Source organism: Carlito syrichta, unplaced genomic scaffold, assembly GCF_000164805.1.
Source record: "Carlito syrichta isolate Samal-C Ts95f unplaced genomic scaffold, Tarsius_syrichta-2.0.1 Scaffold288813, whole genome shotgun sequence".
Lineage (NCBI taxonomy): Eukaryota > Metazoa > Chordata > Mammalia > Primates > Tarsiidae > Carlito > Carlito syrichta.
The window spans coordinates 82,915-100,192 of record NW_007232909.1 but is presented as its reverse complement, the minus strand read 5'-3'; the positions used below and the strand labels follow the sequence as shown (position 1 = coordinate 100,192).

The 17,278-nt window shown below is 39.9% G+C and overlaps 1 protein-coding gene across 1 annotated transcript in view; it reads left to right on the top strand.

Annotated features, from left to right (window-relative positions):
* The window catches only part of GADL1 (glutamate decarboxylase like 1), a 145,426-nt gene that overhangs the window by 77,607 nt on the left and 50,541 nt on the right, over positions 1 to 17,278 (top strand). Inside the window, exons 12-13 of the mRNA XM_008053888.2 lie at positions 206 to 257; positions 10,841 to 10,930. Coding sequence (XP_008052079.1) covers positions 206 to 257; positions 10,841 to 10,930 — 142 coding nt within the window. The remainder of the gene's footprint in view (positions 1 to 205; positions 258 to 10,840; positions 10,931 to 17,278) is intronic.

Genomic DNA, 17,278 nt, shown 5'->3' with positions numbered 1-17,278 from the left:
TATCATTTTACTCAAGTGCAAGGGATTGCAGTAGGTCTGGCGTATCGATTTATCTACCTCTGTCAATACCTGTACCCCTACCTATATCTTTCTTATTTCCATGCCCTTTCTCTGTATCAGAAATAACAGTTTTGGCATACATCAGTCATGTTCATGGTGTTTTTAGGTTGCAGATTATAAATACTATTGTAACTTTTAATTTTAGGTACCTAGTGGATGAAATCAAGAAACGCAAAGGATTCAAGTTACTGATGGAAGTAAGTGATTGCAGAATTGTGCTTGTGATTTTTGTCAGTCAACAATGATGAAAGTGGTAATTTTCTAATCTGTTATATTTCATTGGGTTTTGTGTTGCAGACTTAGAAACAAGTCATTAGCTTAATTCATAGAGTCCATTATGTTAATTTACTCTATTAGTGAGTATTTTTCCTTTGCTGGGTTCACAGAGAATATACTTGCCTTTAAGTATTGAAAATTAAAATGCTCAATAATAATTACCAGGGATAATACTGAATAAATTATGACCTCTATCTTGATATATAAATTGCATAATGATTGTACTGCAAATATTCAACTGTGCTGTAGTGGTGCCTGCATGTGAAAAATCAATTAAGTGAATGTACAGTAATGCATACAGTTTCTCTTTTTATAAAATAATAAGAGCATATTAGCTTTGGAGCAATGGGAAAATAAGTAATTTTGTTGTTGATATTGCTGGATTAGTTGCTATATAGAAGGAATAAGGTAGTTACAAAGTTAGAGAATTTTTTTCTAAGACAAATGATTAGAAAATATTAAAAATTAATATTTAATTCTGAGTTTTAAGAAATATAAAGTGTGAGATTATCTTAGGTGTTGTTACAATATATACATCATGGCAATTTTTAACCTACGTAAAAAATCACCTAGAGATTCCAGTCTAGGAGACTGTGCTACATATAAGCAATCTAGCTGACTTTTGGTATTTATTTATTGAATAAGGTGCACTGAACAATTACTACATGCCAGACAGAGCTCTAAACACTGGAGGTACAAGACAGGCAACACCCCTGCTCTCATGGTGCTTATATTCAAATGGAAAGTAAAAGGCAATAAACAAGCAAATCAATATGTAGGCAATATCAGATAGGGAAAGGTCTTAAGAAAACAATAACATAGAATCATGACAGATAATCCAGCATACAAATAAGTCATTAGACAGTTTAGATGTAGTGAGTACTATAACGGGGAAAAAAGAATCAAATGCTGAACCGAGGGCAGAGGTGGCTTGTTGGTTTGGGTAGATAGGATAGGGGCTTTTAAAGTTGTCTTTGAGCTGAGACTTGAATGATGGTAAACAGCAAGCCATGCAGATGTTTGAGGAACAGGCATGCTAGGCAAAATCAGTAAACAACTGTAGAGACTTAAAGCTGAAACGTGATCTGTGTGTTTGAGCAACTCAAAGGAGGTATACCAAACAAGAGAGGTGGAGCACAGTCAGTGATGGGGTTGGAGAGATGGGCAGGGACCAGGTTAGGTGGGAATCAATCAGATCAAGGCAAGACATTTAGCTTTTATCAAAAAGTATCGTCACTGGAGGCGTTTTGAGAAGACAGGAGTCTGACTTCCATTTTGAAAGCTCATGCTGGATGTCCTGAGAAGAGAGGAATGCTGGAAGAATGGAGCTAAAGAGAGGGCAAGAAAAAATAAACAAGGCAAATTGGGAAACTTGCCCTCCCAGTAAGATAAGATAGTATTCGGGAAAGTTTGGGAAATACTACTGCAGAGAATTTAGACCATGACTTCCACCACTATCTACAAAGGAGGCATCAAGATTAGAAGTTTCTACGATTCCAAGGCTCCTGAAAGCCATAGATATAAAGTCTCTTGCACACATATCAAGGGAATCCGCGTTTAAATGACTTTCTGATAATACTGTAAAGAAGCAAAGAGACAAATTTAGAATGTGAGAAATTCTACAGGAGAGTTGACCTGGTTTCTTCAACAGGCCAGTAACAGAGAGAAAAATTAGAGGAGGGAGGAGGGTTGATGGCTTTAGGCTCAAAGAGGCTGAAGGGGCATAACAACCAAATGCAGGACATAGACCTTGTTGGAATCCCAATTTGAGCAAGCCAGCTGTAAAAAGTGGTTTTTGAAACAGTTGGGGAATTTTGAATATAAACTAGTTATTAACCAGATGTGTCGAGGAATTATTGACAATTTTGTGAGGCATGATAAGGGCATTACAACCATATAAGAAAATACCTATACTTTTCAGAGGTACATCCCTAAGCCAGTCGGGTAGAAACAACAGTTATATGATTGACTTGAGTTCAGTTTGATCATTTTTTATATTCTCATGAGTTTCCCTGTTTTCTCTGGCAATGAGAGTTTTAGTACTTATGGAAAGTTCTGAGTTCCTTGGAACCAGTCTCTGGTTAAAGCAGAGAGAAAGGGTAATGAGAAAAAAGATGAGCTTATTAAAAAAGCATTTATATATTCTTCTGAAGCTTTAGAAAAGTGAAAGAGGAACCTCTTACTATCATCTTTAGGGAATTGCAAACATTCACATCTTATAATGAGAGTTAAGGGGGGTTTTCATCATGAGTCAGCCTTCTGTCCCGGGATATTTTACCTATGAGAGCCAGTTGACCCACAAGCAGTGAGGGTGGCTTCCTAAAAGGTCTTCCAGAATGTCTACTGTAAGGAATTTTATATGTAATCTGCACTTGTCTCTTTTCTCTTTATCCTGTCTTGAGAAATAAGGTAGAAATAGACCTTGAATTTCAGTGCCAAGTTGATTAGCCTCTTCGCTAACAAATATATAGATGATGTAAGATAAATCGCAAGCAGAGGTGACTGCCTGTTACAGATACTGTCCAGAGAGGTTTCCTAATGTAGCAGCTATTATACATAATATGTATAAAAAGATGAGCTTATTAAAAAGGAATATATACATATATACATTTGTTGAGAGAGTGTCACTGTCGTCTAGCAGATAGTAACCAGAACATTAAGTGGAACTTTGAAAACAGTAAATAAATATAACAAAACAGAATACCCAGTACTTCAAGAACAATGCATATGTTCTTGAAGATGATTGAAAGTTATCATTTCAAGTATATTCTGCATTATTCATAGGCCCCTGAAAATTATATCTCTATTTTTCTGTGTTGGATCTAAGATCTAATAGATGTTTTCCTGGAAGTACATTTATTCATATATTACCATTCATATATTTTATTTCGATCTCTTGGAAGAGTCTTAATTATTCAACTTTTTAATTTTTCTTTTCCTGAGTTATACATTAGGAAGAGTTATTTATGTTTTATAAACTTTTAGAGTTATAAAATACCTTCAAGGACATAAAGTTGACTTCCTGCTAATTGCAAGAAACCTCTCTGGACAGCACCTGTTACAGGTGGTCCCTTCTGCTTGAACACTTCCTATGGCAGACAATTTTCTAGTACATTCCTCTTCCAGATAGCTCTAATTATTCATGTTCTAATAGTTTTCAAGCCTTACTACTAATATGTCTCAAATACATTGCAATATATCTTACATCATTATTTTGTTAAATAGTTTTATTAGATCACAACTACTTCCTAATTGCTAAATCCGATGCACATTGCTTAATCTTCATCTCGTTGAATTTTGGCAGCATTTTACCGTTATTCACTTCATCCCTTTATCATATTCTCTCCTATCTTGATTTCTTTGGTTTCCTTCCCTGATTTTTCTCTTTTCCTTGTGACTTTTTATTCTCGGTGTCCATGTAAGGGTCTCTTCATCTGGGTATCCCCTTCAATATTCTTCTACCCTCTTTTGTCTTTGGCCCTTTATTCTGTCCACATACTTTCCCTGAAATAGCTTACCACATGTAGAGCTTTTCTATCAGAAGTCTCAATACATGTCTCCATCCTTGACTTACCTCCTAACTCTAGTTCTTTGTACGTAGGTATATCCTCAAATTTTCACTCAGACTCCAAAGACATCTTAAATTCTACATTTCTAAAGCTGGAGTGTAATCATTTTCCTCAGCAAATTCTGCATTCTCCTTTTGTTCCTTAAAGCTGTGATCCACGCAAGCAAAAATCTTGATGTTGTTTTCAATATCTCCCTGTCTTTTCCCCTAGAGGTATCTTGGGTGCTTAGTCTTCTCCATTCCCAGAGCCACTGCTTTAGCTTAGGATCTCATCACTCCTCAGACTGGGACCGTCTCCTAATTTGTCCCCACTGCCAGTCTTAGATTCCTCCAGCCCATCCTCCACACTGCTGCTAGAGTAGCCATTCTAAAATGAAATCTGTTCCCTAGAGTAGTGCAACCCTCCAGTGCCTCACATTGCCTCTAGGATGAAGTCCAAACTTCAACACGTGGCATATGAGGAAGCCCTTAGGGATAGGATTCCTGTCTCCATTTACAAATTCACTCCTCTTCCATACACCCTGTCCAAGTTCCTTATCTGTGGGTTCTGCATCTCTGCAGGTTCCACAGCCTCAGGTTCAACCCACCATGGATCAAAACCATTTGGGGGGAAGAAAACAATGAAAATTAACAATAGAACAATTTAAAAAGTACAACCATAGAAACAAAATAGTATAGCAGCTATTTACGTAGCATTTTCATTGTATTAGGTATTATAAGTAATCTAGAGATGACTTAAAGCAGCATTTTCAGCCTGTTTTTTGGCATCAGGGACTGGTTTCATAGAAGACAACTTTTTCAAAGATCGGGGTAAGGGAGTTGATCTTGGGATGATTCAAGCACATAACATTTACTGTGCGCTTTATTTATTTCTATTATTATTACATTGTAAAATATAATGAAAAAAATTATACAACTCACTGAAAAAAAAAAAGGCATGAACAGAAGTAGTAAATATAATAATGGGTGGGCCCACACAGACTAAATTAAGTGTTGGATTCTGACTTAGAGCCTCCACCAGATGCAGCTGTACAATTGAAGTACGTCAACTCACTTGCTGCTCACTGACAGGGTTTTGATATGAGTCTGCAAGCAATTGATTTATTATGGTGGCTGTGCTGTCAAACCTCACTGCTAATGTTAATCTGTGTTTGCAACCTCTCCCCAGGACTAGCATTACCACTTCAGCTCCACCTCAGATTATCAAGCATTAGAGCCTCATTAGGATCATGCAACCTAGATTCCTCCCATGTGCAGTTCACAATAGGGTTCACACTCCTATGAGAATCTAATGCTGCCACTGATCTGACAGAAGGTGGAGCTCAGGTGGTAATGCAAGCAATGAGGAGTGGTTATAAATATAGATGAGGCTTTGCTCGCTCACCTGCTATTCACCTCCTACTGTGTGGCCTGGTTCTTAACAGGCTGGGTACAGGTCTGTGGCCCAGGGAATGGGGATCCCCAATTTAAAGTATACAAGAGGACTGGGCTCGGTGGCTCAGCCTGTATTTCCAGCACTTTGGGAAGCTGAGGCGAGTGGATTGCCTGAGCCTGTGGGTTCGAGACTAGCCTTGGCAACTTGGCAAGACCTCGTCTCTACAATAAATAAAAAATTAGCCGGGTGTGGTAACATGGACCTGTAGTTCTGTCTTCTTGGAAGGCTGAGGTGGAAGGATCGCTGGTGCCCAGCAGGTCGAAGTTGGAGTGACTGTCAGCATGCCACTGCACTCCAGCCTGGGTGATGGAGTGAGACTCCAACTCAAAAATAAAATTAAAATTAAAAAATAAAGTATACAAGCCGGGCTCGGTGGCTCAGCCTGTAATCCTGCGCCTTTGGGAGGCTGAGGTGAGTGGATTGCCTGAGCCCACGGGTTCGAGACCCGCCTGGACAGGCGAGACCTCATCTCTACAATAAATAAAAAAAATTAGCCGGGTGTGGTAGCGTGCTACTGTAGTTCCAGCTACTTGGAAGGCTGAGGCAGAAGGATCGCTCGAGCCCAGCAGGTCGAGGCTGTGGTGGCCAGGAGCGGCCACTGCACTCCAGTCTGGGCGACAGTGAGACTCCAACTCAAAAACAAAAAATAAAAAAAGGAATAAAAAATAAAGTATACAAAAGGATGTTTGTAGAATATATACAAACATGATACCCATCTTATGAGTTTTTAAGAAACAACTCTTGTATAAAATGGTACAGTATTTGCATACATCCTACACACAGCCTCCTGTGTGCTTTTAATTGATGAGATTACTTATAATAGCTTATAAAATAGTGTAAAGTCTAAATTAATCGTTATTGTATTGTTTGGGAATAATGACAAAAAAGTATGTAAGTATTCAGTACAGAAGAAACCATTCTTTCCTTTCCCTCCAAATATTCTTGAGTCTTGGTTGACCAAATCCACAGATGTGGAACTCACAGATAAAGAGAGTTGACTGAACTTGCCACTGCCTGTGCAGTGTAGAAGCAGTCCTTTTGCCAGGAATATTTCTTGATTATGATAAATTTTTTCTTTTCTAATGCTCATTCCTTTGCAGTTTAACTGTCTGTAACTGGCTCTATTACTGGTCTCTGGATCCCTAGAGGCAAGTGTATAGTGTAAGTCATTTTCTTATCCCAATGCCTAGTTCAAAATCTGTAGCACAGAAAAGTTTGCTTATTAGGTTGAACAGTTTGGTTGCTTCTCTTTGGATACATTATAATTTTTTTATGTTTCCCCTCAAATATAGTACCCAGAAATTAACATAGTGATGTGTCTCACTAGTACAGATTATAAAGGAGCTGTTCATCTACTTAAAAAGGACGTCTCTTTCTACCAGTATAGCCCCAAATAATAGTCATTAAGCTAATAGCATGCCTACTGTGTGCCAGATATGGCACTAAATATTGGAAATAAATGATCTCTTTACTCATCAAACCAACCTGATGAGGCAGACAGTATCATCTACATCTTATAATTTAGGAAACAGAAGCCTAGAAGGTTTTATACTTATCCAAGGAAAGAGCTGATAAAGTGACATTCAAACTCGTATCTTTGTGGCTCCCAAATCCAAGATTTTTGTGCTATCCAATACTACCTTCGAAATTTTTCAATAGTCTAATCTTATATTTAAAACCTATAGTTTGAAGTCAATTGAAATTTACCATGCCAGCTTTCCCCTATTCTATATTTGCATGATTGATTGTTTGAATCTGTGTGCTAGATTCTGCATTCATACCAAATATAATGCGTAGGGCTAGCTTTGTTTCTTTATTACTATTATTCTGATCTAATGACATTGCAAGCAAAGGAGATAAATTTCTTTCGATAGGACTCAGTTTTAGAGAATGCGAGTTACTACCTCTCAGTGACCACTAATTTCTTTCCCAAGTAGTCTCATATCATTTGCTCAATAATTTTCTTCCTGAAATTGACATCAAAGTACCTTAGAATCTATTTTTTTCCTAATTGAAAATCAGGATAGAATGTATCCATCTTTTCTCTAATGGCATGCCTCCCCTTCTTTGTGGCTTTTTAAAGATTATGAAGATGCACTTGCTGCTACTGGGTTTTTGTACCCTTCATCATTCACTTAGATTCCTTTTTATGCCTTCTCAATATTATGGTTTTTAGAAAACAGAGACTAAATGTATTCTTAGGACACCCAGGAAGTTGGACTTTCATATATATAAGGAATTAAAATGAAGTGGTATATGAATGGCTCTACTTTAGAGTACTCAATAGTGCTTTGGCTCCTCTTGAAAAGGTCATTATATAAAACATGAGCTACAGAGGAAAAGAGACAGGAAAAACTCAAAAAATTGTTTATTTTTTATTCAGAGGGGTACATATGTGTGCCTATTACATGGACATATTTTGTAGTGATGGGGATTGGGTTTCAGGTGGCCCATTCCCCCGATAGTGAACAATTGTGCCCCATAGGTAGTTTCGGAACCCTCCCCCACCCCTCAATTTTTTGTGTGCTAACATTCAAAGACATGTGTTTTTCAACTGTTAATAATTTTGGAAATGACTAGGTAGTCCGCCATATGGAGCATTAAACTTTCTCCAAGTAAATGAAGTTCCAAAAAGGCTTTGCAGGTTTTCAAAGGTCACAGCTCTGAAGCTACTCCATTCTAAAAGAGAACGTTTGAACAAAAGGAATCAGATATGTCACGACTAAAATACCGAAACAGGCAAGGCACGGTGGCTCCCACCTGTAATCCTAGCACTGTGGAAGGCCAAGGTGAGAGGATCATTTGAGACCAGGAGTTTGAAACCAGCATGGCCAACATAGTGAGATCCATCTCTACAAAGACAACGAAAACAAAAACAAAAACAAACTCTGAACGAAAACTTACCAAAGAAAACCAATTTCAAAGGTCTAGGTCCCAACTTGTAAAATACAGAGCCTATAATAGCGGATAAAGCTTACTGTGAAACGTTTTCTAATGCTTCCATTCCAATGAAAGAGAATAACACATTTGATGATGTGTTGGTCGAGATCCATTCAGAAGCCAAAAGCGCGAAAGTGTAATATAAAAGAGTTATTCAGAGGAGAATGGCAGCATGGGAGATTGCAACACAGGAGAGAGAGAGCGCCCCCAAAACACACAAGAACAGGAACAATAGAGAACAGCCACCATTCCTCGAACTGAGATAGAGCACCCCAGAGGCCACCCCCTCCCAGGGCTGAGATCCAGACCTCTTCCGGGAGAGCGTGATCTTGGGCCATAGGAGGGCAGAGAGGTTCAATGAGGAGTCACAGTGGTGGGGGACTCACTGGAACCCCACTCTCCGCCGAGCTGAGGGAAGCCATTCGCAAGGGCATGCCACAACCTAGAAATCACTGCAAGCTACCCACAAGGGGTGCCAGAGGGGCATCCGAGACAGCTGGCGTCACTCCCCTAGCTGGTGTCACTCCCCTATGAAACCAGCTGAAGAGAATATGCCAGAAAAAGCCACTTGTGGGCCTCCAACCTTGTGGCTGGTCCCCAGAGCTGCTGAAAAGAACCTGTCATTCGGTGAAAGACCCCGAAGAGGCGCACACCAAATCAGGTAGAGATGCCCCCGTTTTCTCCAGTGTCTCTCCAGCGCCCTCTGCCGACAACTTGTAAGATAGGCCCAGATGACCAGTATTTGCAGAGTCCTCCTCCGACTGCAGGACACCAAGAAAGGGTGGATTTGGGGCTGAGAGGCAACACCCTGGTAACTGACATAAGTGGTATTTGGAAAAAAAATCCTCTTTGATATAAAGACACAAATTCCTAGAATCTAGCGACAGATAATCACTATATTTTTCTTCTACTTTCTAATCAGCTGTAGCTACTTTATTTTTTTTTTAAGTCTATTTGCATTAAAGGCTTAAAGAATTCGGAAGCCTAGTACATCCTAAACTAGAAAAGCTAAATCAATTATAATTCAGAAATCCAAGTATAAATTGAGTAGATTGGGGGAAAAAAACATTGTAGTCTCATGATAAATATTTGTGGAAATTGAGTTGAATTTCTTAGTGTTTCATTTTTAACTACTTCATGTTTTGAAGATTTGTAGTTCTTTTCTTGTCAAATCCAATAAGAATGTTAAAAATTTCAAAGATGAAAGGAAGATCAGATCAAGAACTCATCTTGTTGAACTGGGAATGTTTCACATTCACTTGTGATTTAAAATCCACTAAAATCAGAACTTTATATAGTACCAGTCTTTATTTTAAGATAGGAGATGATAGCTTTTTCCTCCTTCTGAAATGCTTTTAAGCTTTGTACTGACACTGGAGCATAATTCTGATGGTTACTGAGAACTATTATAACGTTTATTACCTACAGACTGTGTTTGTGGTAGAAAATGAAAGTCATTTCAAATTCTGTCAGTGCTAAACAGCAGATAAAGAAGGTGGGTGTGACTCATAATTCCATGTGTCTAATTCATGAACCCCCCCAAAATAATATCCCTAATCACTCACCCAGTCATGGAGTAGAAGTCATTTTGGCATGACACAGTCTGTGTTTTTGTCCAGTGAGGACAAAGCCTTGTCTGTGTGATAATGGTTGGGCTAAAGCCTATTAGAATGTTATCCCATGTTTAACCAAATCATATCTGATAGAAAAAAAAACTACAAAGAAACAGATTAGTGGGGAAGATGACTGGGTTATGGCCGTCTAGCTTAGATCAGAGTTCATCATAGACCATACACCACCCATTTCAGAATCACCTGGCATGCTTCACAAAATGCCATTTCTTCAGCCTTTTCAAGGATGGACTTAATCAGACTCTGGGCATTCTGAGCACAGGAATTGGGAATCAACATTTTTGGACAGGCTCCCTAATTGGTTCACATTTTTACTGATGTTTGAAAGCCAAGAGTCAAGGTGATGCTCTCCTCCGCCCCCAAAGCAGTATTGGCTAGGGTTGGGGCAGAACTGGTTAGTGAAACCCAAGGATGTCATCCTGCTGTCAACTCATAGGTAATCAGGGCTTTTGCATTGGTTAAGTGTAGCCAGTAACCGAGGCCAACTCTGGCTGCCTTAAGCAGCAAATGAATTATTGAAAGGATATGGTGGTGTAAGAAATAATTTCAGGATGAGGATTGAAGAGGGAGGAGCCGGGGGATCTCTGAGCGTATGAATAACTGGAGTCAAATGACAGTCAGAGCTGAATTGAGTCAGCTTCAAACTTTATTATGTTTTTTGGGTTTTTTTTTTCAGATCTTTGCTCATTTTTACCTAGAGGGAAGAGAACCCTCTAGGTGCACCCAATGGAGAATACACTTTTTCAATAGGCTGTTATCAGAAGTAAGGCAGAATGGATGTCTATTCTATCAGATTCTAATTTGTTATCAAGGTTATACATACATGATGATGCAACGAAACTAGCCAAGAGTCTAGAATTATTTGTTTAATTGCATTCTAAAATAAATCTTATGATAACAAAACAATTTTTTAATTTTCATAATCCTCAGCCTGAATATGCCAATATTTGCTTTTGGTACATTCCACCGAGCCTCAGAGGAATGGAAGAAGGACCTGAGTTCTGGGCAAAACTTAATTTGGTAAGTAGCAAGTAAATTGTAATTTTCTCCTTGATAAAATGGATTCAGTGTCCATTGTCTGTTGATCCTATAAATAGTTCTATGCTTGCTAGGGCCTCTTGGAAAATCTAGAGAGGTGTCTCCTAGTACATTAAAAAACAGTGACATGCCAAACAGTTGTAAACATTGTTCACATTTAACAAATAGACATGCTTTGCACACACGCACACACTCATGCACATGCAAAACTACTGTGCTGTCTGCAAGATCATTATAGAATGTATTCAAATTTCGGATTCACAGTGCATTTCAGAAAGTACCATCTGGTCATGGGACACCAGGTTCAAGTTGTATGACAAAAGCTACGTCTTTCAACTTTGCCACTGCATCTCTGTGACAGCGGTATCACTTTACTTGGAAATAATGTTCAGAGTCTCAATCAGATGCCCTTTGTGAGTGTGAGACTACCATGTTCACCAGCAATGGCCATGCATCTCACACCCAAGGGCCTTATGTGATAAAAGAGAAGAGAGAGGCTAGTAGTGGGTTTCAGTTGGCCACTGTGCTTGGGCGTGCCTTCACTCTCAGCTGCTGAGGGCTGACATACAGAGTGAGGGGAAGCCCTAGGCTCCAGGGACTATACCTCGTCAAGCATGGCCCTGCCCGTTGTCATCCTGCCTTTAACCTAGATTCCCAAAAACTATGGAATGTCCTGAGTAACACTCCTTGACCCCACTCCCCTGCTGTAAGAACACGACGTACATTGAAAGGGAACCCATGGGAGTTCTCCTGGGATTATGTGACCATGACATGAAGAATGAAAGGTCTCAGTGGGTCTTACTATCAACAACACGAAGCAGAAAGGTCTCAGTGGGTCTTACTATCAACGATTCCCTTAAGCCTTGTGTCTTCCTTCTCTAGGCAATCCCAGCTGACTTTGTGACCCTGATTAGCCAAAGCTCTGATTTGCAACCCCCTTCTTACCCTCAGCGGGGATAACAATGATTCTTTTAAATCGTTCATAAGGTCGGTAGCCCTTCTAATTGCTTTTTAGAGGACAGAAAAGCCTTTCCAGTCAAGCAAGCGACAAACCTTGGCTGAGTGCTCACTGTGTTGTACACTGGAGATAAAAACACCACAAGGTCCCTGCCCTAGAGAAGCTCATGTTGCTGGCAACAATGACTAAAGACACCATCGCAGGGTAACTGGGAAGTGCCTCCGTGGAGATAAGCCCTTTTAGCAGTGAAAACAGAGAGAAAGGATATCTCCCCCTTGCGTGACACTAGTGGGAGTCTTGAACTATAAGCAGATGCCAGTCAAGGGCAGTTGTAAAGAAGTAGATTCCAGAAAATCACAGAGGAATACTCAGAGGCTCAAGAGAGGAGCGTGTGATTCGAAGACCACAGTGGGGCAAAGGAGCAGTGATGGGAAATAAGATGAGAGTTACAGACAGAAGGAGGGTCATGGGGCCTTGTCTACCATGGCAAAGAGCTTGGAATTTTTGCCCCAGCCTAATAAGAAGGAAGAGGGCAGAGCATGGCCATGAAGCCATGACCACCAATAGGTTCACTGGCAGCACCTTTTAGCCTCAACTCAGTTTCTGTATACTTATACCTCAATAAACCTCCACACTGTAAAATGGTAGGTGACCAACATCTAAGTTTTCTACCTCTTATCAAACCTGAGATCAGGTAGAAAAGATTGGCAGAGATGGAGACCGTTATCTGTGCCCTTACCCACTTCAAGCAGTTGGCTTAGACCTTGGGATTTACCTTGTATTTTTGTCACACAATGCAAATAACAAAGTGCTTAAGAATACATTTCAGAGCCGGGCTCGGTGGCTCAGCCTGTAATCCCGCGCCTTTGGGAGGCTGAGGTGAGTGGATTGCCTGAGCCCGCGGGTTCGAGACCCGCCTGGGCAGGGAGAACTCATCTCTACAATAAATCAAAAAATCAGCCGGGCGTGGTAGCGCATGCCTGTAATTCCAGCTACTTGAAAGGCTGAGGCGGAAGGATCGCCGGAGCCCAGCAGGTCGAGGCTGCGGTGGCCAGGAGTGGCCACTGCACTCCAGTCTGGGAGACAGAGTGAGACTCCAACTCAAAAAAAAAAGAATACATTTCAGATGGTAAGTAGCCCATAAAAAGAAGCAGCAACTGGACAATGTGAGAATGTAATGGTGAGGTTTAGAGGAACATTTTTCACTTTGATGGAATACGACTGACTTTTTTTTTTTTTTTCTTTTTTTGGTGGGATAGGGAGACAAACTACTTTGAGTTGAGAAAAATACGGTTGCCATTTTTCTCACTAAGCTAGAAATCACTTTTTGATTGTCAAGAAAAGCAACCAATAATGTGATATTTGTGTTTCACTGACTCAGTACTGTTTGCACACAGGGATCAGGACAACTAGATAGTTTCATCATGTTTGGGGATATTTTTTACTCACCGTTCGTTTACTTTCTTTTCTCAGAAAAATTGAAATTGAGTATGAGTACATAAGCTAACCTCAGATAATTCAGGATAAAATACACTTTTTCTCTTAACCGAAAACTGAACATGAACCGGGACATCCTCTTTTATCCCCAATATTTGCCAACATCGATTTTCTTATGGTTAATGTCCATGACTCTCCATTCTTTTATTGTGGAAATAATCTAGAACCATGGCTCCCCCTCGCCTGTCTAATATCACACAACTTTACTTGTTTTGGTTGCTTCTGAGTAGGAAAAATGTATGCTGCAGATAAATTATCATTGGTTCTGAGTTTCTTTTTCTTATGATTTTTTTTCTCAGCATATGGGGGTGTGTCTGGGAATTTGGCATGGGCGGGAGGAAGGCATATATATCCATTGTTTATCTGTGTGGTTTCATGCTTCCTGTAGTATGAGAATGCAAGCAGATGACTTATAATCTGGAGTGTACTTAAAGCACGCTTGAAATTTATTTCACGGTTTATCTTGGGTAGAGAATCACAAGCAGATCAATAAACCGAATAAGACTTTGCCCCTCTAGTTCAGACTAGCGTCGGGCTGAGCTGTCAGATTTCAGAATTGCTGGTGTGATTAAGTTTTGCCTTTGACAGCCAAAGGGGAGAGGGGTGATTGGGTCATGCTCCTGGAGAATTGGAGGGTATAACTGTGCCTGTGCGCTTACAAGTATGTGCCCACGTGTGTGAGATTATTTTTGAGAACACAATCACTCTGCGGCCTAACAACACTACGACAGGTGCTCTGTGACACTCTAGTCTGTCACTGAGTTCTAACAACTTCTCCTTTTAAGATATCCTCCAAAGAGGATTGCCTGAACCCACAGGTTCCAGACCAGCCTGGGCAACTTGGCAAAACCTCATCTCTAAAATAAATTAAAAAACATTAGCTGGGCATGGTGGCATGTGCCTAGGAGAAGAAAAAAAAAAGTCCTCCATAAAATCTTTCTGATTTTTTTCAGTCATTGTGGAGTCCCAGGTCTTCATTACTTCCCTGACTACATAGTGTTTGTCTCTTTTTTTTTTTGAGTTGGGGTCTCACTCCATCGCCCTGGCTGGAGAACAGTGGCATGCTCACAGCCATCTCAGCATCAACCTGCTGGACTTTAGCAATCCTTCCGTTTCAGCCTTCCAAGTAGCCAGAACTTCATGCGTGTGCCCAGCTAATTTTTGATTTATTGTAGGGACAAGGTCTTGCCAAGTGGCCCGGGCTGGTCTCGAACCCGCAGGCTCAGGCAACCCACTCGCCTCAGCCTCTCAAAGTGCTGGGATGACAGACTGAGCCACCAATCCTGGCCTGTGTTTGTCTCTTTTCTGGACTTTTTGCCTCTTGCCATAACCACTTTATTTTCTTTGTTCTGTACCTTTGTTTTTCTGAAAGCTTCGCAGCATCATGTCATTCTTCTACAGAAAGACTCTGATTTGCCTCCCACTCTCCCTGGCAGACTCGGTGACCACCCTTTATAATAAATATTGCAATATTTAGGAGACTAATGTGCCCTTTATTCTCCTAAAATGAAACCAATCGAAAATACGACCTGGCCAGGCATGGTGGCTCACGCCTGTAATCCCAGCACTCTGGGAGGCCGCGGTGAGAGAATTGCTTGAGTCCAGGAGCTCAAGGAAACCAGCCTTGGCAACATAGTGAGACCTCATCTCTGCAACAACAACAAAAATCCAAAGTTAGCTGAGCATAGGGGTGCTTGTCTGTAGTCTCAGTTACTCAAGGGGCTGAGGCAGAAAGATTGCCTGAGCCTAAGAGGTTAAGTCTGCAGTGAGTGGTGATCATGACACTGCATTCCAGTCTGGGCAACAAAGTGAGACCCCTACTCAAAATAAAAAAAGAAAGAAAGAAAGAAACAAACAAACAAACGAAGGAAGGAAGGAAGGAAGGAAGAAAAAGGAAGGAAGGAAGGGAGAAAGAAAGAAAGAAAAAAAAGCATGATCTACCTACCCATGCTATAATTTTGTAAAAAAACAACAGACTGCATATACGATATGAAGGAGAAATTAATTTATAATTAAAATTTCATTATATAAATGCTTGGGCATGACCATATTGGAAGACATGAGGAAGTGATAAGAGTCTTGCACATTCTCTTAGAAACCCAGTGAATATAAACCATATACCAATACAGATAATCAGGTGATGGTGGTGATACAAATAACAGGAACAGTGGTATTAATTATATAATTTTCAAAACTGGTGTACAACTTTTGATAATGCTCCGAAGAAAACATTTTTTTTCCTTCCTTAACATGGTAGTAGAAAACTTTGTATTTATTAAAAATGGCCACAAAATATTTGGCGTTGGTATGTAAAACAGAGTTAGATTCTGGGCTTGAACGATTCTAATCAGGCTTTTTCCTCATGCATTTCCATGAGGACATATGAAATTTGTGCAAGATACAATCTAGTTCGTTGCTCAGACTGCCCTGCTTACTGCAGGGCAGCGGCCATGTCTGGTCCCTATCTAATCAACGCCAGTAGCAAACCCCCAAAACGATCAAAACCTGAAACATCTGCCTAAATTTCCAAGATATTCCTTAGGAATGTAGTAGCATTCTCGTGAGAACCACTGGCCCAATGGATAAAACCTAGTTTTGTCGGTTCGGCGTGTTTGACCCAAGGGCTCTTTCTAGCTCAATCCATTATGACTTCCAATATTGAGACCCCTGCCCTGAGTAAGCCGGCCAGTGGCGTTTCACCAGTTTACCTACTAGTTAGAAAACACGTTAGGAACTAGTTTTTTGATACCTTTCACTAATCAAGTTGGCAGTTCACTATAGTTTTTAATGTTGATGCCTACTGACAGTGAGAGAATCAGGGGACTCCTATGATCTGTTTATGATTACATATTTGTATCACTTTTCTGAAAGGCAAGTACACATCAAATGTCTTCATTCTGCATGTATTTTCTTTCAACAATCCTATTTCTAAAAGTGTATCCTTTTGAAATAGTCATAGAATTGTAGGAGGAAGCCAGAAGCAATGGCTCACGCCTATAATCCCAGCACTTTGGGAGGCAGAGGTGAGAGGATTGCCTGAGACCAGGAGTTCAAGACCAGCCAGGGCAACTTGGAGAGACTTCATCTCTACAATAAATCAAAAAACTAGCTGGGCATGCTGGTGCACACCTGTAGTTCCAGCTACTTGGAGACTGAGGTAGAAGGATTGTCTGGGCCCAGCGGGCAGAGGCTGCAGTGGCCATGAGCGTGCCACTGCACTCCAGTCTGGGTGACAGAGTGAGATTCCTACTTAAAAAAAAAATTATAGGAGAAGAAAAGCTACTCAGAAGTTCATAGGAATTATTTAAAATAGCAAAAATTTTAGAAAAAACTAAATATTCAACTACAGGGAATTGGTTAAATTTTAGCACATAATTTATATACAAATTTATAGTGTACTGACAAAATTCCGTTCCAAAATAATATATTCATAATATAATATTAATTGAAAAAAAAACAGCCACTATGGTATAATACTGACATTGAAAAATCATGTTTATCTATACATAGATACTTAAATACATATGAAATACGGTGTATATGTTTAGATAAGAAGCAAATAATAGGCACCAAAATATTTTTAGAGATAAAATTATAGATAAGTTTACTTTTATATTTCTCTGCAATTTCTTAATTTTCTACAATGAATGTATGTTGCTTTTATGAAAATAACAATGATAATGAATATTAAAATTATAAATATAACAAAAGTAAAATAATTTAAAAATAGAATAAGTAGCTGGGCTCGGTGGCTCAACCTGTAATCCCGCGCTTTGGGAGCCTGAGGTGAGTGGATTGCCTGAGCCCGTGGGTTCAAGACCTGCCTGGGCAACTTGGCGAGACCTCATCTCTACAATAAATCAAAAAATTAGCCG